The sequence below is a fragment of the Bidens hawaiensis genome, unplaced genomic scaffold, assembly GCF_021521415.1.
Source record: "Bidens hawaiensis isolate Kalapana, Puna unplaced genomic scaffold, B.hawaiensis_p1.1 tig00018221_1, whole genome shotgun sequence".
Classification (NCBI taxonomy): domain Eukaryota; kingdom Viridiplantae; phylum Streptophyta; class Magnoliopsida; order Asterales; family Asteraceae; genus Bidens; species Bidens hawaiensis.
Window position 1 is genome coordinate 58,747 of NW_027492756.1, and position 26,563 is coordinate 85,309.

A 26,563-nucleotide genomic window follows, 5' to 3' on the forward strand; every position below is an offset into this window, starting at 1 on the left:
AAATCCAACGAATAAGTCTTGGCTTCGCATTTTGTTTACTGAACTGGAAACGAAGTGCTACATGATTTGTGAGCATGATGGTCTTAGGAAGGACAAGATAAAACCGTAATTTATCGAATGCAAAGACGTCCGCAAGGAGCTCTTTCTCAGTAGTCGAGTAATGCTCATGTGCGTCATCCATAGTCCTGCTCGCATAGTAAATCGGGTGAAACTGCAAATCCCGTCTTTAACTTAAAACCGCCTCGACTGCAAAATCGCTAACATCACACATTAACTCAAAAGGAAGGGTCCAGTCGGGGGCTACTATGATTGGGGCGTTTACCAATTCTTCCTTTAACAACTCAAGCGCACAAAGGCACTCATAGGAGAAAACGAACGGGGCATCTTTCTTGAGGAGCTTAGTCATCGGGCAGGCGATTTGGGAAAAAGAACTCCCAAAAACAGAAAAGTCATTCATGAAATCCTCAATGGTGTCCTCGATCATATCATGAAAAATCGCCACCATACATCTCTGAAACGTGGCTGGGGAAATACACAATCCAAAGGGCATCCGCCGATAGGCCAATTTGCCATAGGGACATGTGAATGTCGTATTCTCTTGATCCTCATTGGAGATGGGGATTTAAAAATATCCCTAGAAGCCATCGAGAAAACAATATAACATCTTTCCCGACATTCGTTCTAACATCTGATCAATGACGGGGAGAGGAAAATGATCTTTTCTCATGGCGTCATTGAGTTTGCGGTAATCAATGCAAACTTTTCATCCTGTGACGGTACTAGTAGGAATTAACTCGTTTTTCACATTCATAAAAATCATCATACCTCCCTTTTTTTGGGACAACCTGCACATGGCTCGCCAATGGGGAATCAGGGATAAGATAAATCAATCCAACATCGAGTAGCTTGATGACCTCTTTCTTCACAACATATTGCATATTAGGATTGTGACGCCTTTGATGCTGCACCATAGGTCTGTACTCCTCCATCAAGATCTTATGGGTACAAAAGTATGGGTTGATCCCTTTTATATCCATGATCTTCCAAGCGATCGCATGCTTGTGCCTTTTGAGAACCGTGAGCAACTTAACCTTTTCCTCACTTGACAAAGTCGAAGAAATGAAAACAGGCAAGCGGGACTCGTCCTCCCAAAAGGCATACTCCAAATGCGACGGGAGCTCCTTAAGATCAATGGATGGTAGGTCCTCAACAGAAGGTTTTGCCTTAGACTAGGAACACGATCAACATCCTCAATTTTCTCTAAACACTCAGGATGCTCGTGGTCTACACCATACACCAACTCCTCAAATAGAGGCTCAATGACAAGGTCAGAACCCTCTCCACTAATCAACCGGGTGACCAAAGAACTCTCCTCACACATGTCTTAAAGGTGTTCACACACAAGAATCAATGGTGTCAATGTGGAGCACGTCATCATGATCCTGTTGGTGTTGCATGGATCTCCCAATATCAAAGGTCACCTCCTCGTCTCCAACTTTAAGAGTGAGTCTGCCGGTTCAAACCTCAATGAGAGCTCTAGCAGTAGCTAGGAAGGGAGGACCTAGGATAAGTGGTACATTTTTATCCTCATCCATGTCTAAGATCACAAAATCGACAGGAAACAAAAAATTGTCGATCTTCACAAGCATATTCTCAATTATACCGCGAGGATGTTTCACCAAGCAGTCGGCAAGCGGGATGTTCAAGCGAGAAGGCTTAGGCTCACCTAGGTCTAGTTTGGAATGAACAGAATAGAGCATCAATTTTATGCTAGCACCTTGTAAATCCCAATCCCAAAGCAGGATCTTTCAATGTGATATCAATTAAACCCGTTGTTAGGCGGAAACTAACAACGAATTGATTCAAGACAAAATAGTAAAAACAGTAATCAGCACACGATGGACTTCAAACACACGTTATATTAAACGTCGGGTGCTTAAGCTCTTCAACAAGGATTACAATATGAATGGAATCAAAGTCGATGTAACCCTACACCACCGCACCGTTTGATAATCATCGACCTTGATAATGATCTAATACAAAGACTATATATAGTAGCAAACACCCTAAGCCCAAGACCATACAAACAGCCCACCGAAATCAAGTGATTTTGGTGTTACATGTTAGCCAAACCCCAAGCCCAACAAGATTAAGTATAAACCATTAAGTGTATCCCAACAATCTCCCCCTTGTTTTATAGCTTGATCTTCACTCGTGCCCCATCACTTCAGCATCAGCCTCTTTGTAAGCACTTGTTCGTGTAATCAATCCCACCATACCACTATACTCCTTAGCAGCTGGTTCATAAAGTGGTTCAGCCATAATTTGAAAGCTGCTAAGGGTCTTGATATCTTTTTCACCAAACTTCAACAGGTCTCGCGGATTAACAATACGACACTATCCATTCTTCAGCCATATAATAACAGTAGTCATCTCACCATCATAAGTTCAAAACTTCATCTCATCAAGAGCACCATCAGGAAATCTCTTGGTGATCGGAATAGATGTCACTTTAGCAGTTGGAGGCCACATGACGTTCATCATCGGCTTATTAGTATAAGGATAACGTACCTCTTTCGTTTTCTTGACAAAAGATTCAGCAGTAGGCATATCGGGGAACCCTCTTTCAACTTGGTTTCTCAAAAAGTTCAAGAAATTGGTGGCCTTTGGATCATGATTTGGGTTGTGGAACAGAGCTTGTATTAAGTCACTCACATTGAGTTCGTCGACTACCCAAAATCTTTCATCTTCTTGTAGTATTCCATATTCCCAGACTTGCGCTTCACCCACCACATTTTTTTATCAATATCGTATCCCCATGAAACGACTCCCGAACGATCACCATACTTGTCGGAGAAACCCTTTTGGAGTTCCACCACAAATTTGTCTGGATGATCAGAAGACACAACGTTCTGATTGGAGTTCCTCCTGATCAACATCTTCCTTTTGATTCTTTCCATTTGTTCAACAGTCTTGGGTAGAGCGGCTAAGTATTTCTCCAGTTGGGCAAAAGTATCAACATTTGAAGCAGGACGCAAACTGGAGCCGCTATCAATAGGAGCATCTTGCTCATCACCAATAGTCTTATCACCACTATCATCACCCCCATTAAACTCATCTCCAAACCGTTTAACGAGCTTTTGTTGGAGATCAAAGTATAAAGCGGTAAGACCACCCATGCTCGCTTGAAGCTCTTGAATCTTGGAGTCTTTATCAGTGTTGCTAGCTTCAAGCTCTTAAATGCGTGCATCTTTCAACATAGAGTCTTGTTCAAGCTCAAAGACTCTGCATTGTAAAGCGTGTACATCGACTGGCTCGGCTTCTAAAGCAATCCCTTTACCCTTATCTTGTAAAAATTTGTCTTGCTTGGTGAGAATGTGAGCAATCTTCTCGGTTGCACTCGAGCTTTCTTGTCCAATCGGATCAGATGATCAGGAAGGTGCAGTAGTCGACTGAACATGGGCTTCAAAGTGAAACTCTTGCATAGTATCATCAAAAACTTGATCTCGAGTGTGTTGGGGTTCAATATATGGGCCTTGTACAGACTAAGTCTCAACAGTAGGCTCAGTTGGTGTTTTTTGAACGGTTGGCATAAGATCACTAGCCAACACAGCAGGTCTTGGATCTTCTTTCTTAGCTTTCGTGGAATACGATCGGTGGCTGGGTAAATTAACCTTGAGAGGACCTAAACATTGAGAAGTTGTTCTGAGCTTGCTATGGCTGAGCATATTGACCCTGAGATGATTTGAATATAGAAAAATTGTCTTGTGATATGAGAGCATTATTAGAAGCAACATTGTAGCCCGTCGCATTGTAGGAGTAAGCATTATTTATGGCACGTTGCATGTCATCCATGTCACATGACTTATGATCGCCATCACCTATGACAAAGTTAATCTGGCAAGGTCTTTAGTCTTCTTAATCACTGCAACATTCATGTCCCAGCTTTCTGGCAAAGAGTTAATCAACTTGTTATTTGTTTCAATATAAGTCATATTGATGTTTGCAGATCGCATTTCAGTTACCAAAGTAACAAATCTTTGAATCTGTTTCTCAAATGACTCTCCCAGAGCATGATTGAACATATTAAACTTTTTTCGTAACAAATCCTGTCGACTCCTTCTCATATCCTCATTTCCTTCATACACCTCAATAAGGGCTTCCCATAATGCTTTAGCAGATTGTAGCACTCTGAATCCTTGAGCAATTTTAGTTGAAAGTGCCATTATTAGAGTGGCAAGAGCCTTCTCATCCTCTTCAACCTTTTCAAAATCCTCGTCTATGTACAGTTCAACGGGCTTTAAAACTACATCACTATTTTCTCTTTGATAAGTGATAGGTTGAGGACCCCTGACAATACTTCTCCAAATCTTTGCATCCTTCATCCTCACATACTTTTCGAACCTGAAATTCCACTCAACAAAGCCCTCATGAGACAGTAGACGGGGTGCAAAAGTAGCAGTTCCCATGATGGAATCCAACTCTTGATGCAAAGAAGCATTTGATGATGTGTTACTTAATTGATCCATTCTAAACTAAAGTCCAAATAAATAGTCCAATATAACAGTCCAATATAGATCTTAAGCCCAGTTAGCTAAGGCTCAAAGAGATAAGGCCCAATTTCAAACTAAGACCCGAGAACCAAGAACAGAAAACACAACAGTTGGACCGAGAACCCTGTATTTCCACCGAGAGCAATTGAGCAGAAGACATTGTAGCCGAGAACGCACAAATATTCCCAAGAACCCGGTATTTTAGCCGAAAACGTTCAATAGATGTGGAGAATAGTGGAGTATGGCCGAGAACCCTTGTTTGACACCCAAGAATGATCAAAAGATGCCGAGAACAATCAAATGTTGCCGAAAACGATTAAATATGGTCGAGAACCCTTGTTAGACACCCGAGAACGATCAAAAAACGCCAAGAATAGTTCAACATTTGGCTTGGTAAACTTGGTAAATAAATCAAATCCCTAGAATTAGGGCATTTGAATTTAAACCAGAGATCAAGTCAATTTTTTCCCAAAAATATCTCCAATAACCCGCTGAACACGATGAACACACAGATTTTGATTTCCAGAAAGCTTTCAAAGAACATCAACCAAGAACATAATCATGAATCCTTGATATCGCCAACACCGAGCCTATAATAGGTCTCTATAGGCTCTGATACCAATTGTAAATCCTAAACCAGGATCTTACAATGTGATATCAATTAAACCCGTTGTTAGTCGGAAACTTTCAACGAATTGATTCAAGACAAACTAGTAAAAACAGTAATCAACACACGATGGACTTCAAAACACACGTTATATTAAACGTCCGATGCTTCAGCCCTTCAACAAGGATTACAATATGAATGGAATCAAATGCGATGTAACCCTACACCACCACACTGTTTGATAATGATCGACCTTGATAATGTCCTAATACAAAGACCCTAAGCCCAAGCGCATACAAACGGCCCATCGAAATCAAGGGATTTCGGTGTTACATGTTAGCCAAAACCCAAGCCCAACAAGATTAAGTATAAACTATAAAATGTAGCCCAACACACCTAGGTCGGCTAAAGCATTACTAACCGACAAATTACTAATCAAACAGGGAACGGTGAAACTGCCCGAATCGGTCAATTTTTTTGGCAATTTATTATGAAGGACCGCGGAACACTCCTCATTCAAAGTGGCACAAGAAAGCTCCTCCAACTTCTTCTTATTCGAGGGGACCTCTTTCAAAAACTTAGCATACTTCAGCATTTCTTTTAAAGCATCAATGAATGGAGATTAATGTGTAACTGCTTAAAATGCTTTAAGAATGTCTCATACTGCTCTTCCATCTTCTGTTTCTTCAAATGACATGGGTATAGAATGGGAGGAACATAAGTCCTGAATGGCTCACTGGGTTGTGCGGTACTTATTGTGGCTAGCCTCAAGTGCACCTCACCAGGAGTCTCAGTCTCGATCTCATCAGCAATCAGTTTTGGTGCGGAAACCGATGCATCAACAGGACTAGTAGTCCTACCACTCCTCAGGAGAGTAACCTTAGCCTCTGCATTTGGATTCTTTTCGGTGTTACTAGGAAGGCTACCCTGCTGTCTCTCAGAGAGGAGTTGAGCAATCTCTCCAAATTTATTCTCGATGGTCTGCATGACGCTTTCTGATTCCTTGATTCAAGATCATCCCTCTAGAGAGTCTCGTCAATTTTCTATTCCTTTGTTCAGCCAATTTGTTAGAGCTCTCGGTCTTAGCCAAAAGATGAGATAAAAGACGTTCAACACTAGACCCCCCCCCCTACCTGACTGATTACCACTGGTGGAACCTTTAAATTAAGGCTTTTGTTGTTAAGATTGATTTTGGGTTTGACTTTGATAATTTGGTTTTCTGTTAAAACCCGGTGGCATTTGATTTTGATTGATACCACTATCTTTTCAGTTGAAATTGGGGTGGTTTCTCCATCCCATATTGTAGGTGTTGTTGTAGCCATCGTTTTGGCAGCCCACAAAGTCAACATCCTCCACCAACATAGCCTGCTGGCACTGACTAGTCTGGTGTTTTCCATCACACACCCCACAACGAGAACTAGATTAGACAAGATTGGGTTGCATTTGGTCAAATATTTTGGTAAGAGCTTCTAACTGGGCGGAAACAAGGGTGTTTGAATTAATGTGATGAACACCCTTAGAGGAAGGAATACTACGAGGTGGATTATACACGAAGCTCTTCTTAGTGGCTTTTTCAAATATATCCAATGCCTCATTTGGGGTACACCTACCGAAATCTCCTCCCGTAACCTGATAGACGACCTACTTTTGTTCCCCAGATAAAGCGTCAAAGAATGTACGGCACTGAAGCCAGCGACTCAAACCATGATTAGGACATTTTTTCAACAAGCCTTTGAAACTCTCCCATGCAGCATGAAATGACTCATTATCACCAACATGAAAACCAATGATATTTGCACGGTATTTTGCAGTTTTATCGGGTGGGAAATATTGAAGAAGAAACTGCTCAACCAACTAATTCCCAAGTGGTGATGGAACCGGAAGGGAGTGCTTCTAACCTCTCCAGAGCAAACCCGCGAAGTGAGAATGGTAAAAGTCTAAATCTTACGACATCGTTAGAACACTAATTAATTTTGAATGTCGCACATAATCGAAGAAAATGTGAAACGTGAGCATGATGGTCCTCGTTCTGGAGACCATGAAAAGAAACATAATTTTCAACCATATGGATGATGCTCGACTTGATCCTGAAACTCACTGCAATCTCAGGCTTCGTGGCGTTGCTTCCATAACCTTCAAAGGATGGTGTGGCAAAGTCGTCCATGTGACCTTGATGGTTCGGTCCGCCATCTCTTCTTCTTCTACCTTGTGGGTGTCAGTATCTTCCACAACTTCGGTTTCAATGACCTCGACAACCTCGCCTGCTTTCCTTCTCAAACCTTCTCGAAGATGTCGCTCGGGCTCAGAAAGAGGTGAAACAAGCTCGGGACCGGGCGTGGTGGGCATTCATCACCCGGAAGAACGTGAAACAAAAAATGAACAAAGACACAAAAACTAACTAAAAAATAAAAATAAGATTTGGAATAAAATATATATAACATAGATAAAAAAATATCAACAAGGTTAATCAAAGATTTGGATCGTTCTTTAAAAAATCACCGTGTACCCGGAAACGATGCCAAAAACTTGACGTGAGTGTGTGTGTGTGTGTGTGTGTATGTGTGTGTGTGTGTGCGCGTGTGGGAATGTTAACATACAAATGAAATTAACGTGCTATACGTGAGAATTAAATAGAGTAATTATATATACAAGTAGCGTAATTATTATAGAGTAATTATATAATTACTCTATGATGTAATTACATAATTACTCTACTTGTATATATAATTACTCTATTTGATTCTCACGTTAATTTCATTTGTATTTTATCAAAACCCTATATATATATATATAATGTTAATAAAAGTTCCACACAAATCAGGTTTTAAAATAGGTTTTCACCTACAACTATACCACACACGAAAGGCAAGTGTACCTATCGTTTGTAATAAAGTGACAGTAAGAACTTATCAATCCATGGACACCGCAACTTTCCAATACTAAATCTTCGTAAATCATCAACCGAACAAGTAAATCTCACTTTGAACTTTAATTAACCAAACTAGCATACAACGAAAATAAGCAGGTAAAAACACAAGAACACAATCAATCCAACAAACTGCCTAGACATGATCCACTGTACTAATATAATAAAATAGCAGTTATATGGTGAAACAACATAAATCTAAACATAAATACTAGATTGCATTCAAGCAACCTAATACTAGCAAATAATCATCATGATGGGTTTTCAATCAAGAGAAACGTAGACTAACTTGTTTATCAAAACAACAAAGTCTCATAATCAAAGGAAAGTCAGCATGAACAACATTCTAACCACCTAAAATTACTCTAAAATAGCCAAACTCATGTAATTAATATTAACATATGAAACTTTAACTAGAAAGTCATCACCAAATCAAGAATCATAACAACACTCATCAATTTTCCAATATTAAGTGTAGGGTTCCATACTCATCAATAATATTTTAATCAAGTTAATCTTTACTAGTCATTCCTAACTTGGTAATGTAAACAAAGAAAACATGATCATTCAAATTTACAAACAAACATCTAGAAAATAGTTTTCCAACATGAATGCCTAAACATTTGTAAAACTAACAGGATTATGCAACTCTAACAAGTATAAACACCATCAATATCAACTTTTAAGTTCACCATATTATTGAAAGAACACCAATTGACCAAAATCATGCATAAATAAAATATCACATTAGAAAAGGCTTCAACATTGTATAGATAGCAAAATTAATTAGCCCATAAGGCTTAATACAGATACAATCAAACTAGAAATAAGATTACAAATCATGTTCAAGAGCAATGGAAAGTAAACTAAGATCAAATAATGATTGAAGAATGGAATGAAGGATCTTGAGGAAGATGAAAGCCTTCAAACTCTCAAGGGATCACACAAATAATTTTCAAGAGTTGAGAGAGAATGACCAAGACTCCACACCAAACAAATGAAGGGAAATGAATGTTTATAAGCTGCATGGACATAGTGAACGGTCATCACCTAAAGTGCACGGTCGTGCCCCAGTTTTAGTAAGTCAATGCTCCACTTTCTGTCGACCAGATTTTCAGTTTCCATAAAATATGCACGGCCATGCACAAAAAGTGCACAGTCGTGCATGACTGCCATAGTCGGGAGGTGCACGGTCACGCTCGGGAGGTGCACGATCACGCTCGGGAGGTGCACGGTCGTGCATGGTCATTTTGGCTCAACACCGGCGTGCACTGGTCAAATTCCTCGGAAGCGCACGGTCATGCACCTAAAGTGCATGATCATTTTGGCTCGGCACTGGCAATGCATTGTCTAGTCTTTGGAAATGCGCGGTCGTGCACTAAAAGTGCTTGGTCATGCACTTTGACCATGAAACACCATCTTTTTATCATTTCTTCATCGGGCGGGCGCCGTACCTACCAAATCACAAATAACTCAATCAAGTATCAATTACAATGAATTTGCATGGATTTTTACCAAAAATATGAGGTTATTTCGATGCTAAAAGATGTACACTTTGTGTAACATCAAACATCTCCACATTGGAACTTTGCTTGTCCTCAACGAAAAATAAACTTGACAATAACAATAATAACCCGCACGCAATAATCATTCACAGTTTTAAGGATTTACAAGCAAGCACTATTGATGTTTTCAAAAAAGCCTAATAAATATGAAGACATAATCTAAAGAACATTACATTAGTTGTCATCACATTCCTACCTTGCAAACCTCACAATGTTCACACACGCTCGGTTATATTTAGTAATCATACATGTAATAGTGTGTGTTGAGAACACTCGATGCCAAGACGGTGACCATGCAAAGCATAGGCTTGTTTAAGGTTCAAATCCAACCGACACATACATAGCATAAAACACGAGTACTTGAGGGTTTTAATTTTACCTTAGGGTTATGGTGAGGAATTTTTGGGAAAAGTGGTTAAACAGCTAAAAAATCCGGAATTGAGCTAGCTAATAAAGAAAAACTAACTAACTAGACCAAGCGGTTTAAACGAGCCGAGACGTAACAAACCAAAATTGCTCTTTTAAATCAATCTTCACCTAAATATGATGAGCCAAATTTCTTATTCTTCTCTTCTTTTCTTGCAACGAATTTTTTTTAACCAACACTATACAAATAAATACAAACTATTAAAAACTCAAACAGAAGAAAAAGATATAATACTTTAACCCTTAATCGAACATTGAAAAATTGAACAATAATCAATAATACATGAGAATCGAACATTAGCGTAGAAAAAAATATTATACCGGTGATAGGAAGATAACCGCAGGGAGAATTGCCTAAACCGTGGGAGAGAGAGAGAGAGGAAAATAAATATGTTTATTAGAGTTTTTAATGTTAAGGTTTATATAGTTGGATTTTAACGTTAAGGTTTAAATATTTATTGGTTGATTAAAATTTAAATTGGTCACCAAATCTTGTGAGAGGAAAATAGTTATGGTCAAATATTAGATTAAAATTAAATTGTGAACATGTAAAAATTAGATACATGGAAAGTTGATTACATGGATTCCTATATGGACAATCTAGGTGAATGACATGTGTACATATTGTGTAGCTTTAATAGATTAGTAAGATTATTTATTTCTATTTTACATTTTATTTCTTTTAATTTAAATTAAACATTTATGTTTTTCCTATTTTAGTTTATATATTACCACATCTTAGTTATAAAAGTTTATCTAGTGAGTTTGTTAGCACATGGGCCACATAATTTGTTTGAGGCTTTGAGTTGTATTTCTTAGCCCATGTTTACATGAATCAATATAAGTGTTATCCCACCTGTTAGCCCCATCAATTAACCCAAGTGGGTTGTGTTGGGCCAATACGGATAACTTTTAAAACTGAAATGGGTCAGAGCAAAAGAATTTTTCAAGAAGGTCAAGATGGGTAAGAAAAATGCTAGTGACTTTTGGTTATAGGTTAGAATGGGTTTTTTTATGGATTAGAATGGACTAAAAGAAGCTCCATCCAATTTTATTTCAAACAAAACCCACGAAACCGAATAAAAACCGAGAAATCGAAACCGAAATCAGTGAAACCAACCAAATACCGAAACCGACCAATTTCTGTTTTTTAACTTTTTGTGTTTTTTTTTGGAATGCTACTTTGGCATATACATAACTTTCTCATTCACTTTTACTTTCAAAATATATGCACATCTTTGATGTTCGTGCAACAAAACTTTGTGCTCTTAGGCATCTTTTACATAAATGTATAACTATTTTTCTATGCTCGTAAAAAAGATGGACATGGCGGGGCGCCACCACTCTTTATTTACTTTCATAAATCGGAGTGGCATGCTAATTTTAAGTGCATGTAATTCTCACCACCTCAAGGTAGTTAAATTACAGTAATACTCGCTATGCCTTATTGATTTTTCAGCTTCACTACCCCTCTCAAGATGAGAATCCACAAGGTTTATGATTATTGGGTTTACTAATAATAATCAGGGGAAACCTTTCAAAGCTAGTTAGGCCTACCGGCACAACCAAGTTAAGTGCGCTATCTTTTATTTAATCTCATATATAATGGTAGTTTTAAAAGATCAACCTTAAACAGTAATATCATTTTCCATTATAAGCAAAAGAATTTTCAGGACATTTTTCAAAACTTTTTTTTTCAATTTTTTTTATATATATAACTTTTTTTTTTGTTTTTTTATAAATCTAAAAATGTCAGCATCTCATACCCACACTTAAATTTCACATTGTCCTCAATGGAAGACTAGAAAAGGACAAAAATAAAGCATTAATAAAATAAAACAAATCATAAAGAAAATGGAAGAGACTCCCTGGTAGTATGGCAATGATCTTCGTATGTCATGTCCGATAAAGCGACCGTATAGAATTTCATTCATGGCCGAAACTTTTGGGTACCCTCTATAATCAAATCAGCTCAGAATGCTCGTCCGATTGGAGATTGAATACGAACGAAAGTATCCAAAACTGCCAAAAAAAGCTCAAAGCACACAAAGCAGACATCAGACAGACTCTAAAAACTTAAAACTGACTCAAATACAAAAATTGTAACCACTCAGATTTTCTAAATTAATATTCATTAATCATAACCCGACCCGTTTTATATTCGGGAAATTTTACCAAGAAACATCGTGTTATTCGAGTAATATTATTTTATTAGTATTTGTTTCTATTATTAATATATATATACACACACACACACGTATATATATAAAATAACTTTGATTATATTCAACTTTTACCCAAAATTATACTTTAACCCATTTTTGTTTCCATCTTCAGAGTTCAGGGGTCTTTTTGCAAAACATGAATATTGTAACCATCTAACCCAATGGTTTCACCGACATCTCATTCTTGGTAACCAATGCCCATTCGCATGGCAACGGTTTAGCCCTTCTTTTATGGTTTGATTGATTGTTTATGTGATATGGCTTAACTGTTTATTCTAAAAGGAACAGTTTGCATCTTTCTTTACTTATTATATATTATTATTGTTGTGTCTTAAACTCGTGTTTTACTCACTCAACATGTGTTGTCGACAAACCTTTCTATTTTATACGCGTATGCAGGTTATTGTTTGAACTAGTTGCAAGATTTGGTGAATACTTAGTGAAGAATTTAAGTTAGAAAAATATTAATCAAGATCATTTGTGTTATAAGTTGTATTGTTGTATGAATATGGATTTTGTACTTTGTACTTGAATTATTTTCATCATTTAATCGAATTAAATAGATATTGACATTTTAAATATTGCATGATAGTACCTTGAGAGCTGTGAGCAATCAGCTCGCTCCCCGACATTTCCGCCTTAGGTTGGGGTGTGACAAAAATAATATAAAACAAATAAAAACTTACACAAACTCTACACTCGAGTATTCCCGGAGACCTATAGTAGGGATGTCAAGGAGAAATGCATCTTCCTCGACCAAATCAACCGGCCCACCGATATAATGCTTTAACCTATGGTCGTTCACCTTCCACGCTCTCCCCTCATGATCAAATAACTCAACTGTACCGTGCGGGAAGACCACTGCTAGAAGCTCATTCTCAGTAGTCGTGTAATTCTCCTGAGCATCATTGAGGGTCTTACTCAAGTAATAGATAGGATGAAAGTGTTTATCCTTTCGCTGATCTAGAAGAGCCCCGACTACAAAATCACTAGCGCCGTACATGAGCTCGAAGGGCAAGCTCCAGTCGGTGGCACTAAGATAGGAGCATTAACCAACTGCCCCTTGATAAACTCAAACGCCTTCAGCAATCAGCATCGAAGTTGAATGCGACGTCCTTCTCTAGAAGGCGAGTCATGGGCCGGATGATCTTAGAAAATCTCTAATGAACCTACGATAGAAACCTGCATGCCTGAGAAAACTACGAATAAATTTCACACTAGTCTGTGAAGGAAGTCTACTGATGGTGTCGATTTTAGCTCTGTCTACCTCAATACCGTCGCGCGAAATCTTGTGCCTGAGCACAATGCCTTCAGTCACCAAGAAGTGGCACTTCTTCGAGTTCAACATCGACTTAGTCTCTATGCACCGCTTCATCATCCTCTCAAGGTTAGAAAGACATTGATCGAAAGAGTCCCCATATACCGGAAAATCGTCCATGAAAACCTCCATGGAACTCTCGATCATTTCCTGGAATATCACTGCCATGCAACGCTGGAAAGTAGCCGGGGCATTACATAATCCGAAAGGCATACATTTGTACGCGAAGGTACCGTAGGGGCATGTAAATGTGGTCTTTTCCTAATCCTCATGTGCGACCAGGATCTAGAAATAACCTGAAATCCATCAAGAAAACAGTAAAATTACCAAACCCAGATATTTCTTAAACGAGTTATAACATCTCATTAAAAAAAATTATTCTCATCAAATTATTGATGTATAAATCCTATAAAATAGGATATACTAAAAATTAATATTTAGTATCTTATTTATTTTAAGAAAGATATATATATTATTTAAATTAAAAAACCAATTTTATAGTAAAAAAAATAAACGGGTCTTGGGTCTCATCAAACCATAAGTATATTATTAACTTTCATAAATATTATTTATAATTAAAAAAATCAATTTTATAGTAAAAAAATAAACGGGTCTTGGGTCTCATCAAAACCATATAGCTTTTAAACCGGGTTATAACATCTCATTTATTTGTGAAACAATTAATCATCAAACCATAAGTATATTATTAACTTTGATACAATAAAAAAATATAAATTCAAAAAATAAATAAATATTAGAATAAACAATATAAAACAATCCCCATAATACGGGGGATAAAAACTAGTATTTGTTTATATATATTATAGATAGATAGATATAAATATGTGTGTGTGGTTTGATGGTTTATTTTGTATTTCTTTAAGCCATGTTGTCTTCCATGTGCATGTTCGAATACCTCTAGTTTTACGTTTTCTTTATTTGTTGTCTAGTAGATGTCAGGCCGATCACAAGATAAACTTTTGAATATTGCAATGAATTTTATCTTCTTTTTTGCTTTTAATATGTAATTTATTTATTTTTTTCTGGTTTTTTTAGTTCCAGTACCATAACAAACATAACCAAACTGATCGAATTCGTGTCGAGCACCGTTCCGCAACGCCCAGATTCGACCGACCGGATAAACATCGTTTGAAATGTGTCGTACCGAGTCCGAGTGCATTTGCATCAAGTCGCCACCACAATATCTAGGTTTTATCGATCATATAAACGTTATTTTCTATTATTTGTATCATAAGTTTTACACGTTTTTTAGTTTCGATACCGTAATGAACGCAACTGAACCTGACTGAATTCATGAATGGTACATAACTAGATCCCAGTTGTGCGCGGGGCAATACGTTTGACAAAAAAAATTAGTTATTATCATTATTATTAGGCATGAAAAGACGATTTTGCCCTTTGTTTTAACGGCCAAACAAATGGAAAACGCAGTTGCAAAAAAGTGATCACTACATGAGTCTTACATGCGAAAAATTCACCACGAGATTGAATCCGGTGTTTTGAATTTCACCACAAGAATCAAAACTACAATTAGTCTATATAATAGTATTATAGCATCAAAGTTATATGAAATTGAAAGTAGCAAGTCTGCACAAATTAACACCATGTCAATATAAAAGGTTTAGACGTTTAGTGGTTACATGTATGTAACTTATCTTTGTTACACATATATATAACACTTGAATATAATAGCTGATACATATATGTAACTATTTGGTCAAACATGAGCGGTTAACCAAAAAATCGACGAAACCAAACCAAAATTAACCATAACCAAACTAACCGAAATACAGTTATCGGTTATATTTGTACCATCAGTTACCAAAATTAAACGAACTGAACCATTCAAATTTTCATATATTTATAACTTTATATATCCATTTCATGTATTTCATGATTTACACCACAATTCTACGTATTAATATTTCAATTTCATGCATTTATGCATTCATTTTATGTACTTATACATCTATTTCATGTATTTCTAAGTAAAACTTTAGCCCAAATTTAATTTTGATTATTAGTTAAACCACACTAAAAACCAAAAAAAACTAACCAAAAAAATTGAACCAATTAGCATAAACTGATCGGTTAATTTATTTGAGGCTATTAACCACACCGAATCGTACACACCCATAATTTTTGTATACCATATTTTTCCTTTTACCTCTTGGTTAACATCATTTAATTTGCAGTTATTTAAAAGATTGTTATCATGATCTCACCATTGATTTAACAGATCGAAGGTCCATATTTGATTTGGATGGTTTTTTAAGAAAACCATGATTTTCATTTAAAGCCTCCCTTATGATGTCACCAAATCTTAAATCAGATCCGACATCTACCCTAGTAAGAAGGTTATTTAAAGTTTAAACATCGCTTTTAAAGATCGCTAGTAAACCTTGCAAGTTCATCAATAGTACAAGTACTAGTCTTGTAAATGATATAAAGATTGGAGTGCTTAATATTTAATTCAATTATTATTATATTGCTTTCTAAAAACGTTTGCTAAACAAAAGAGTGACGTCCCACACGGCGTAAACTAAACGCGGCAAGCCACCCTGACGTCATCGTTGTCGTCATCCCAACTGCTTCACCACGAATCTAATCCTTTAAACAAGCCGACAAACGATTTGTCTAACTTACAATAAAACCCCTTTTTCTTTTTTGCTTTGCTACCAACGAAGAAGCTTCCCTGTTTCTTGCACCATACTTTCTTTGAACCTTCTTGCTGCTTTGATTTCAGCTTTACTGATTCTTGAAGTCAATTTGTCAGTTTTCCCACATGGGTTTTGTTTATTCAGTGATTACTTGATCTGGGTATTTGATGGAAATGGAAAAGAAGATGATTAGACTCGGTAATTAGGGTTTTTGTATAATTAGGGGTTTTTGATTGGGTACAATCCAAGAATCAGAAAAAAAGATGAATTGATTTGGGGATTGTTGGGGCTTTATTCAGATCCAGCTATCTGTGAGTTTTAATTTTTTTTTATTTGATGATTTGATCCATTATGTGTGCTTTGGCTATGAAAAGCTTCAAGTTTTGACCTTTATTGGTCAAAAAGTCAAACCCATAATTTGTTTCGTGTAAATTTGCAAACTTTCATTTCACAAATCATAAAAGTTTTCTTTCTTTCTTTCTGGTTTGAGTTCTTGTTAGCCATGAAAGTTTATGAGTTGACCTGCTTGGAATAAAGTCAACCCCCTAATCATTCTGGGACTTTGACAATTTGACTTTTACCATGGCAAACTCATCTGAACCATCATCATCCATAAGCTTCACCTCATCTTCACACATGTCCAATGGCTCAACCAACTACACCATCACCATGCCCCCGTCATCGGCCCCCGAGTCCCGATCGAATATTGAAATCTTTGGTTTAAACAGACTCAGCACAAATCTTGAAAAGCTCTTGACCGATTCGGGTTCTGAACCTGATAGCAATTATACTGATGCTGAGATTATTGTTGAGGGTATTTCGGTCGGTGTTCATCGGTGTATTTTAGCTTCCAGAAGCAAGTTTTTTAGTGATAAGTTTAAGGAAAATAAAGGGGACGGTAAGCCTAAATATAACATGAGTGATTTGTTACCATACGGGAGTGTCAGGTATGATGCTTTTCTTATATTTTTAAGTTATGTTTATACTGGGAAAGTGAAATCGTCTCCCCTGGAGGTTTCAACTTGTGTTGATGATGGGTGTCCTCATGAGGCGTGCCGGCCCGCTGTTAACTTTGTTGTTGAGTTGACTTATGCGTCTTCAATTTTTCAAGTTCCAGAAATGGTTTCACTTTTTCAGGTATGTTTGTTCATCCGTTTGTTTTTTATGTGGTTGATTTGATGTCACAAGTATGCGTCGATTTAGATGATTTAAGTTGTTGACCATTGGTCATGTTGAATGATGCATAAGATTGTTTTCAGTTAAAGACTTAACGTCTTCTACCAATTTAATGATTTAAAGTAGTTTATCTGACATGTTAAGTCAAACTAGACAACTAAGCACAAACGGAGGGGTAACATATATGGGGGTTCGAATACTGTATGGGTCAGTTCGGATATAGCATATCTCAAACAGGCCAGATTGTTTAAAAAGTAATACAAAATGTCTATAATATGATCACAAGTCAAATGAGTTGACAAAGTTGTCCAAGTGTATTCAAATGCTTACAATCTCGTAAATCCTTTTTTTCAGCAGTTCAGATGTTAAGTTTGTTACATAGTATATGTAACTATATTATCTAATTTAATGAATTATTCATATAGTTAAAAGAACAGACAAAACGTTATGGTTGGTTAATGTAGAATAAAAAGAGCAACTTGATAGACAGCTATATAATTTGATAATTTTTATTTTGGTTTATTTTTGCAGCGCCGTCTTCTCAACTTTGTAGAAAAGGCTCTCGTGGAAGATGTGATCCCGATCCTCGTGGTAGCCTTCCGCTGCCAATTACCAAATGTCCTATCTCGGTGCGTTGACCGAGTAGTGCGGTCAAACCTCGACATTATCTCCATCGAAAAAGAGCTTCCGTTCGAAATTGCCCAAAATATCAAATCCCTTCGCAACACCTCCCAAGAAGACGATGAGCACACTGTTGAATCCGAGACTGTTTTACATGAAAAACGAATTAAAAGCATACACAAAGCATTAGACTGCGATGATGTTGAGCTTGTGAAGATGATATTAGACGAGTCGAAAATCACATTAGACGAAGCGTGTGCTCTTCATTACGCAGTCATGTATTGTAACCAAGAAGTTGCTAAGGAGATTCTTAATTTAAATTGTGCGGATGTTAATTTAAGAAACTCTCGGGGGTACACTGTGCTTCATGTGGCTGCTATGCGTAAAGAACCGTCACTTATCGTCTCGATTTTAAGCAAGGGCGCTTGTGCATCGGATACTACGATTGATGGTCAAAGTGCGGTTAGTATTTGCAGGAGGCGTACGAGGCCGAAGGATTATCTAGTGAAAACCGAGCACGGTAAAGAAACTAACAACGATCGGATATGTATTGATGTTTTGGAACGGGAGATTAAGAGGAATCCGATGATCGGAGACGTTTCCGTGTGTTCTTCAGCAATGGCTGATGATTTGCATATGAGGTTGCTTTACTTGGAAAACCGAGGTGGGTTTCTTTTTCCATTAGAACGGTTTTCAATCTCTTTTTTTTCGTGAAAATATAATTATTCTTTGCGGCACAATAATTAATAGTGAATGGGCCGGTATTGGGCTCAAACTGAAAGTTCAATTTTTGGGTATTTGAAAACGGCGTGTTTCGGTTTTTCGATTCTCTGTTCTTGTTTTCACAATGAGTCCATTTAGGCTTGAGAATTTAGGACTGAAAGAGAAAATGGCCCAAAATAATGACTTCGGGCCTAAATGTTTTTTTGTTAATTATTGAATAATTTATTATTACATATTTGAAACTTAAATTTTTGGTCTGCACCATTTATTAATTTCTTATAAAAATTAGTTAAAATCGGTTCTATCAGATTTTTCGGTTTTTGGTTGATAGCAAAACTGACCAACCTAAAAATCGCCTTTTTTTAAACATGAAACCAGACCATCAGTTTTAATTAGGTTCAGTTATTTTGTTTCGGTTACATCGGTTATTCCAGTCAGGTTTCTGTTATTTCGGTTTCGTGCACATTCCTAGTTAAAATTGCATAGTTTGTCTTTTTCAAAGATGCTGATATGGCTCAGAATGTGCTGATGTGGCATGTGATTTATATTTTAAAAAAATATCCACTTGGCGCTAACATGTCAACTTGTATGCCGTATGTGTTTTACAGTAGCATTTGCCCGACTATTGTTCCCATCAGAAGCAAAACTAGCAATGGAAATTGCGCATGCCCAAACGACCTCTGAGTTTCCAGGTCTGTTGGCATCAAAAGGGTCAAATGGCAATTTAAGGGAGATGGATCTGAACGAGACGCCATTGGTGCAGAACAAAAGATTGCGTTCAAGAATGGAAGCTCTTTCCCGCACAGGTATGCCTTCAAGTTGTTGTTGTTGTTGTCGTCGTCGCCGCCGCCGCCGCCGCCGTCGTGGTGGTGGTGTTGGTGGTGGTGGTGTTGGGGTTGGTGTTGGTTGTTGTTGTTGTGGTGGTGGTGGTGGGGGGTTACGGTTACTGTTACTGTTACTGTTATTATAGAGCTGGTAAAAAAAATACTTTCTATTTGATGTTTTAAACTCTTTTTTTTAATAAAAAGATGATGTCATTTATGATTAGTTATAGAAATGCCTTTAAATTGGCCTTCGACCCTTGGACGTGTTTTATATTTAAGATTTGGCTGGTTGACAAGTTTCGGGTTGGTGGGTAAGTCAGTAAGTGGGTTAAATTGTTTCACCCGAACTCAACCCATATATTTATCTGTGCCAAAACAGCAGCTCTAAGCCTCTAACTTGGGCATGCTTAAAATTCTGTAACCGCGCACGACCTCTTTAACTCATTTATTTAAACGTGTCAAACGGGTCGACAGGTTACAGGTAGTAATCAAGTTGTAAATGTGTTAATAAATGGCTTGAACAGGTCGACGGGTCCTAAACGGGTTGTTGGGGTAACTCATTTATCTAAACATTTGAAACGGGTTGACGGATAGTAATCAAGTTGTAAATGTGCTATTCGGGTTGTAATAAATTAGTAAAATGGGTTGACAGGTCGTAAATGGGTTGGCAGGTAGCCCATTTTTCTAAACATTTCAACCGTGTTGACAGGTGGTATCAAGTTGACATGTTAATCGGGTTGTAATAAACGGGTTAAACGTGTCATAAACGGGTTGGCAGGTCGAAGGTTGGTGGGTCACCCTGTTTAATTAATTGGTGAATACGTGTTAGATATGACAACCCAAAATCTATTAATATTATGTGTTGTCAGAAATTGCGATACCTACATGAAACATGAGCCAAAAAGGCCCATCTGTAAGTCTAATAAGAAATGTTTTTCTTATGTGGATGCAGTGGACACGGGTAGGCGGTATTTCCCTAATTGTTCAGAGGTTCTGGATAGGTTCATGGAGGACGATCTACAGGATCTTTTTATCCTCGAGAAGGGTACCTTAGAAGAACAAGAAATCAAAAGGACGCGTTTTGTGGAGCTCAAAGAAGATGTTCAAAGAGCCTTCACCAAGGACAAAGCCGAGCTTCATCGTGGTTTATCTTCATCAATGTATTCCCCCACTGTGAGAAGCGGGTCAAAGAATAAAGCGCGCAAATACACGTGAAACCCATGTGTTTGCTTCTATGGTTACCTAGCACAACATATGAAGATGGTATGGTGCATCGATGTTGTTTATGGTTTAGGGTTTGTGCATTTCAACTACTCTTATTTGAAACTGAAGATGGTATTATGTATTTTTGGTTGATATGGTGTCAAAGCGAACGCCTTTTAGTAGTCGTATGCTGATGTTCCGTTTTTTGTGTCATGTATTTAGTTGCACAATAAGTAATAACATAATCTCTAGTAACCAACATTTGTTCTAGTTAGCATATGTGTTGTGAAAATCTAAAACTCATCTACTAGCAAGAAAGCTTATTTATTTGGTGCAAATAAACTAAAAGTCACCTTGTGTTGGAGGGATTTAGGAGGTCTTGGGATCAAATCTCACAGTCTACAACAGTTGAAAGAAATTGCATGCTCTTGATATTGACGACAAGAGCCAAAAGAATTTGTATGTTCTTGATATCGAGTTGCTTTGGACAAATATCTGAAACTTATTAATATTTGTTATCATTATACGTGGTTTATATCCTTTGAGTAACATGTGTGACACCTACAAAATCATACAGACATGTGTTATGACTGTTATCTAGTTGTGAAAATCTCGATCTTTCTCTTGGTTGAACGGCTAATTCTCCATAAGATGACCTAAAACCTTTCCCTTGTAAGCAAATGTTATGTTAGACTCACAACTTCGGACCAATCGAGCCTTCATCACTAGATCTTCTAAATGTTGTGGTGATCTCCACTCAACCGCGACACACTTGAAGTTGAGAGGAAGTAGGAGAAGGCTCGCACAAATACGAATGTTGTCAAAGCTAATTAGAAAGAAAAACCCTATGAATATAGGGTTTTTTTTTAATCCTAAGTGTATGAAATGTTTTTTTCAACCAAATGACTTCTTTATTGGAATGAACTTATTTACATATCATTGAAGACTTGTAAAACTATATAAACCATACTTACCTAATTCAAGGTTCACTCCGGTACGGGTACGCATGTAACATCGTGAAAATATCGGATCAAAAATACCAAGTTTTCAAAGTCAAAGGACAAAAAATGAAAATTTGTCTTTCTGTCACATAGCGATACGCGACGTGACAAAGGACAAGCCCATCTCGTATCGCGAAGGGCTTGGTTACAAAACCAAGAAATGGGATCATGGCGATACGCGATCGCCAAAGAGCCAACGTCATTGCGTATCGCGATGACGTGGTCTGACAGGCCAGACACGTGTCGCCACGTGTCAAACGGTGGCACTATGTGTCACCACGTGGCACCGCGTACGCCACGTGGCATACCTAGTTGTGACGAGGCATGGCTACGTCGCGATACGTGAGGGGCTAGCCAAAGGGCCATTGCGTATCGCGATGGGCCCACTGGTTTGCCTATAAATAGTAAGCTACGGCCATCTCCCACTTCACACCCAAAATTCACACACATACATCTCTCTAAAGCATCGTAAAGTGTACCCTCGATCTCCTCGATTTCCGTGCCCGATTCCTCGTAATTTGTGCCACTAATCCAACAACATCCCAACGACGTTATTTCGATGGAGGTGCTGCCAAGAGACGCCCCGACGACTCGCCTCGTAAAGCGTGCCGACATGTAAAGAAAGTGGTTGTCTCGATTCGCGTGCAAGAAAAGGTGTTGATCAAGAAGATAAAGAAAAACAAAGCGGCGTCGAAGTGCTGCTCGATCGTTTAGGATTTTTATAAGCCGACCATGATAGGCATAATGCCCGAATAAAATAATAATAAATTATTAAAAGGCTTAAAACCCTAAGTCGAAAACTCGAAAACTCGATAAAATAAAAGAAAATATAACAAAGAAAAGAAAAGAAAGAAATATAAATATAATATCAATATTGTTATTATATGATTCTTTGTTATGAAATATTATTTAAGTTATTATGTTATTCTTAAATAATAAAGAAAAGAGAAATATACGTTTCTTAGAGAAGAAGAAACGTAGGGTTTTAAAGAGAATTAAAATAAGATTTATTAAGAGTTTATCTTATAAAAAAATACAAGAAAATAAGTTAAAAAGAAAGAGTTTTAACTTATAAAAAAAAGAAAAGAAAGAAAGAATACTTTTTAACTAAAGGTTTTAAAGTAAAGAAAATATAATCGAGGTAAAGATTATGAACTTCCTTGTTTGAGACGCTATGATTTTGTTGAGATTGATTGTTAATTGGATTAACAACATGTAGTTGATGTTTAGACTTGCGTGTGTTATGAGAATGAGTAGCGGTAAATGAATTGAATTTAATAGCGAAAAAGTTAATGAACAAGATTGATTTGATTGCATTTATGTTTTGGAAATTGAGTTGATATTTTAGAGATCGCATGAGCTATCTCCTTGACTAACATGTGGCCATGAGGCGGTTATAGAAAAATAAATGATTGATGTTGTTTGATATTGAGAAAACATTTTATGATTAATAAAGATGTGATTTAACGAGAAGATTGGATAGTTGTGTAGCTTTCATACGAGTTATTGTGTAAAACGAAACTTAAGTATATTATGCTAATGTTTATTCATAACTTAAGGATAAGTTAGAATCCAAATTGAAAATCAATGAGTTAAATTGATGAGTGAATGAGTTTATCAAAGTAAGACATGTTTTAACAAATTAAAATTTGAAGTTGAATACTTGAAACGTGTTTAATAGTTTATACTACCATGAGTATAAGAAAGTCATTTGATTATTAAATTGTGCAATAATATTATTTAAATTACTGGATATTTTGATAATAAAATAACGTGATAAGATGAATAGGTGAAAACCAGTAGAGTGTAAATTGTTTTGATTGGCTCGGGATAACCGAGTCTTGATGAATGAAGAATTTTTATCCGATCAGAAGAATAAAAATGTCTTGAGTGTATAAAGAGATCGAATCAATAGATCTTGATTCAAAAGTGATTTAGTAAGTAATTAAATAATTTAATAATAGAATAATATAATAATAATATCAAATCATAAATTGTTTTGTATAAAGTCAAACAAATAAACAAATAACAAATGTTCTTCGATTTATTGGGTTTCCCATGAGTTTTCCATGGCATTTTGTTTCCCCAACTTAGTAGCATACCAAAACCAAAACAAATGTGTTAGTCGGCCTCCCATGAGCATTGCATGGAAATTTGAATGACCCAACTTAATTAGCGTATCAACGAACCAATCGAGTTTGTCGGCCCATGAGCGTTACATGGCGATTTGACTGACCAAATTAAATAACGAATAAATGAACTCAAGCATAAGTAATTGAAACATCTCGTGTATCACCACAGATGATAATGTTCCAACAAAATATCGCAAATATAACAAATTGTGCAAATGTACAGTTGGCGTGTCCATGGCGTCCCATGGGTTTTACACCCGACTAAACATTTTAAAAACAATAAAACACAATAAAGGGTGTAATTGTTTGGCCAATTACGTTAAACGCTTAAAGTGTCGGTTGAATGACAATTTCCACTATGGCGGGGAATCCTGTCACACTCCCTAGTTTTAAGTGAAAAAGAGCAAAAACAAAACTAGGAAATTCTCAAGGAAATTTCCGACAATAAAAGGCAATCTAATAAAATTAAATAGAAATATTTTAAGATTGAGGCGTAGCCTCAGAGTTATAAAAATATTTTGAAAATGAGACATAGTCTCGGAGTAATAAAATATTTTGAGAGTGAAGCATAGCTTCGGAGTTGTGTGTGTGCATGACAATAAAATAAATATATAACTAAGCAGTTAAATAATTACCTAATCTAGCAAGTAATTACACAAGCTATAAACAATCAAATAGAACACATCAGGTAAACAAATAAGCACGTATGGGGCTCCTAAGGCACTACTAACGACCTATCTTAAACCTTCGGCTCTGATACCAATCTGTCACACCCCAACCTATGGCAGAAATGCCGGGGCGTGAACTGATTTTCACAGCTCTCACGGTTACTATCATGTAACATTATAAGTTTCAATATCTATTTAATAATTTCAAATAAAACAATTACAGTTAAGTACATCAAGTATAACGAAATTACAACAATGATTAATTAAGTTTGTTGGTAACAATGGGAATGGTAACAACGGAGGTAAAGGCAGGGGAAGAGCCTTCGTTATTGGTGGTGGTTCAGGTGAGACTTCTAACGACTCCGTAACTATTACCGGTAAATATAAAATGAATGGTTGTTATGCGCTAACTTTATTGATACCGGGGCCGATCGAAGTTTCGTGTCAACTAAATTTTGTGAAATGGTTAATAGCACCCCATCTGCCCTAGAGTCTAAGTACACTATCGAGTTAGCAGATGGTAAAATCATCCAAGTGTCCCATATTTTGAAGGGTTGTACCGTAGAATTGTCTAGTCATTTGTTTCCCATAGATCTTATGCCGATTGAACTTGGTAGCTTCGACTTAGTTATTGGGATGGATTGGTTGTCCAAGCACCGAGCCGAGGTTGTCTGTCACGAGAAGATCGTCCGCATACCTCTCCCTGGGGGAGAAACTTTCATTGTTCATGGTGAGAAAGAGAGTGCGACAGTTGGGATCATTTCCCTTATGAAGGCACAGAAGTTACTGCGTAAAGGCCATACTGCGATCTTAGCCCTAATCACCAACAAAGGTACTGACGAGGCTGTGGAGGAGGAGGTCTCAATCGACCAGATCCCTATTGTTAGAGACTTTCCTGAGGTTTTCCCCGAAGACCTACCTGGCCTTCCGCCTCACAGACAAGTGGAGTTCCAAATCGACCTGACACAAGGAGCTGTTCCTGTAGCTCGTGCACCGTATCGCCTTGCTCCGAAGGAGTTAGAGGAACTGTCAAAGCAGTTGCAAGAACTGCTAGATAAGGGTTTCATACGCCCCAGTTCATCCCCGTGGGGAGCCCCAGTCCTATTCGTGAAGAAGAAGGATGGAACTCTACGCATGTGTATCGACTATCGGGATCTTAATAAGGTGACGACCAAGAACCGATATCCCTTGCCACGTATTGATGATCTGTTCGATCAGCTGCAAGGATCCAGTTACTACTCGAAGGTCGACCTTAGGTCGGGTTATCACCAACTCCGAGTTCGGGAAGAAGACATTACGAAAACAGCGTTTCGTACTCGTTATGGACACTATGAGTTCGCCGTTATGCCATTTGGGTTAACAAACGCCCCAGCCGTATTCATGGACCTCATGAATCGTGTTTGTAAGCCTTATTTGGATAAATTCGTCATTGTGTTCATAGACGACATCTTGATATATTCGAAGACAAGGGAGGAACATGAAGAGCACTTGCGATTAATGATGGAGCTACTCATGAAGGAACAACTGTATGCCAAATTATCGAAGTGCGAGTTCTGGATGCGTGAAGTAAAATTTTTGGGCCACGTGGTAAGTGGGGAGGGAATCCAAGTGGACCAGTCCAAGATTGAAGCAATCAAGGATTGGCCAAACCCGAAAACTCCCACCGAGATCCGTCAATTTCTGGGATTAGCTGGTTATTATCGCAGATTTATTGGAGGATTTTCCAAGATTGCTCAACCACTCACATCCTTAACCCGCAAGGGCGTTGTGTATAAGTGGACCGAGGCACATGACACAGCATTTCAAACTCTGAAAGACAAGCTGTGTAGTGCGCCAATCCTATCACTGCCCGAAGGAGTAGAAGACTTTGTTTTTTACTGCGATGCTTCACTGCAAGGAATTGGATGTGTGCTT

At 37.5% G+C, this 26,563-nt stretch overlaps 1 protein-coding gene and 1 non-coding gene across 3 annotated transcripts; both read left to right on the forward strand.

Moving 5' to 3' along the window:
* Window positions 1-6,859: 6,859 nt before the first annotated feature.
* On the forward strand, window positions 6,860-6,966 carry LOC143555640 (small nucleolar RNA R71). The gene has a single exon (XR_013139238.1). It is a non-coding gene; the product is annotated as a small nucleolar RNA R71 (small nucleolar RNA).
* Window positions 6,967-16,130: 9,164 nt separating this feature from the next.
* LOC143555630 (BTB/POZ domain and ankyrin repeat-containing protein NPR1-like) lies at window positions 16,131-21,145 on the forward strand. 2 transcript variants are annotated; one of them, XM_077045150.1, is made up of 5 exons: window positions 16,131-17,438; window positions 18,009-18,762; window positions 19,430-19,627; window positions 20,598-20,867; window positions 20,906-21,145. In XM_077045150.1, the coding sequence occupies exons 1-4, from the start codon at window positions 16,884-16,886 to the stop codon at window positions 20,858-20,860; spliced, it is 1,770 nt and encodes a 589-aa protein (XP_076901265.1). In that variant the 5' UTR covers window positions 16,131-16,883; the 3' UTR covers window positions 20,861-20,867; window positions 20,906-21,145. The 2 variants fall into 2 exon arrangements, with proteins under 2 accessions (XP_076901265.1, XP_076901264.1); XM_077045149.1 differs by having other exon boundaries at window positions 16,132-17,438; window positions 20,598-21,142.
* Window positions 21,146-26,563: the final 5,418 nt, after the last annotated feature.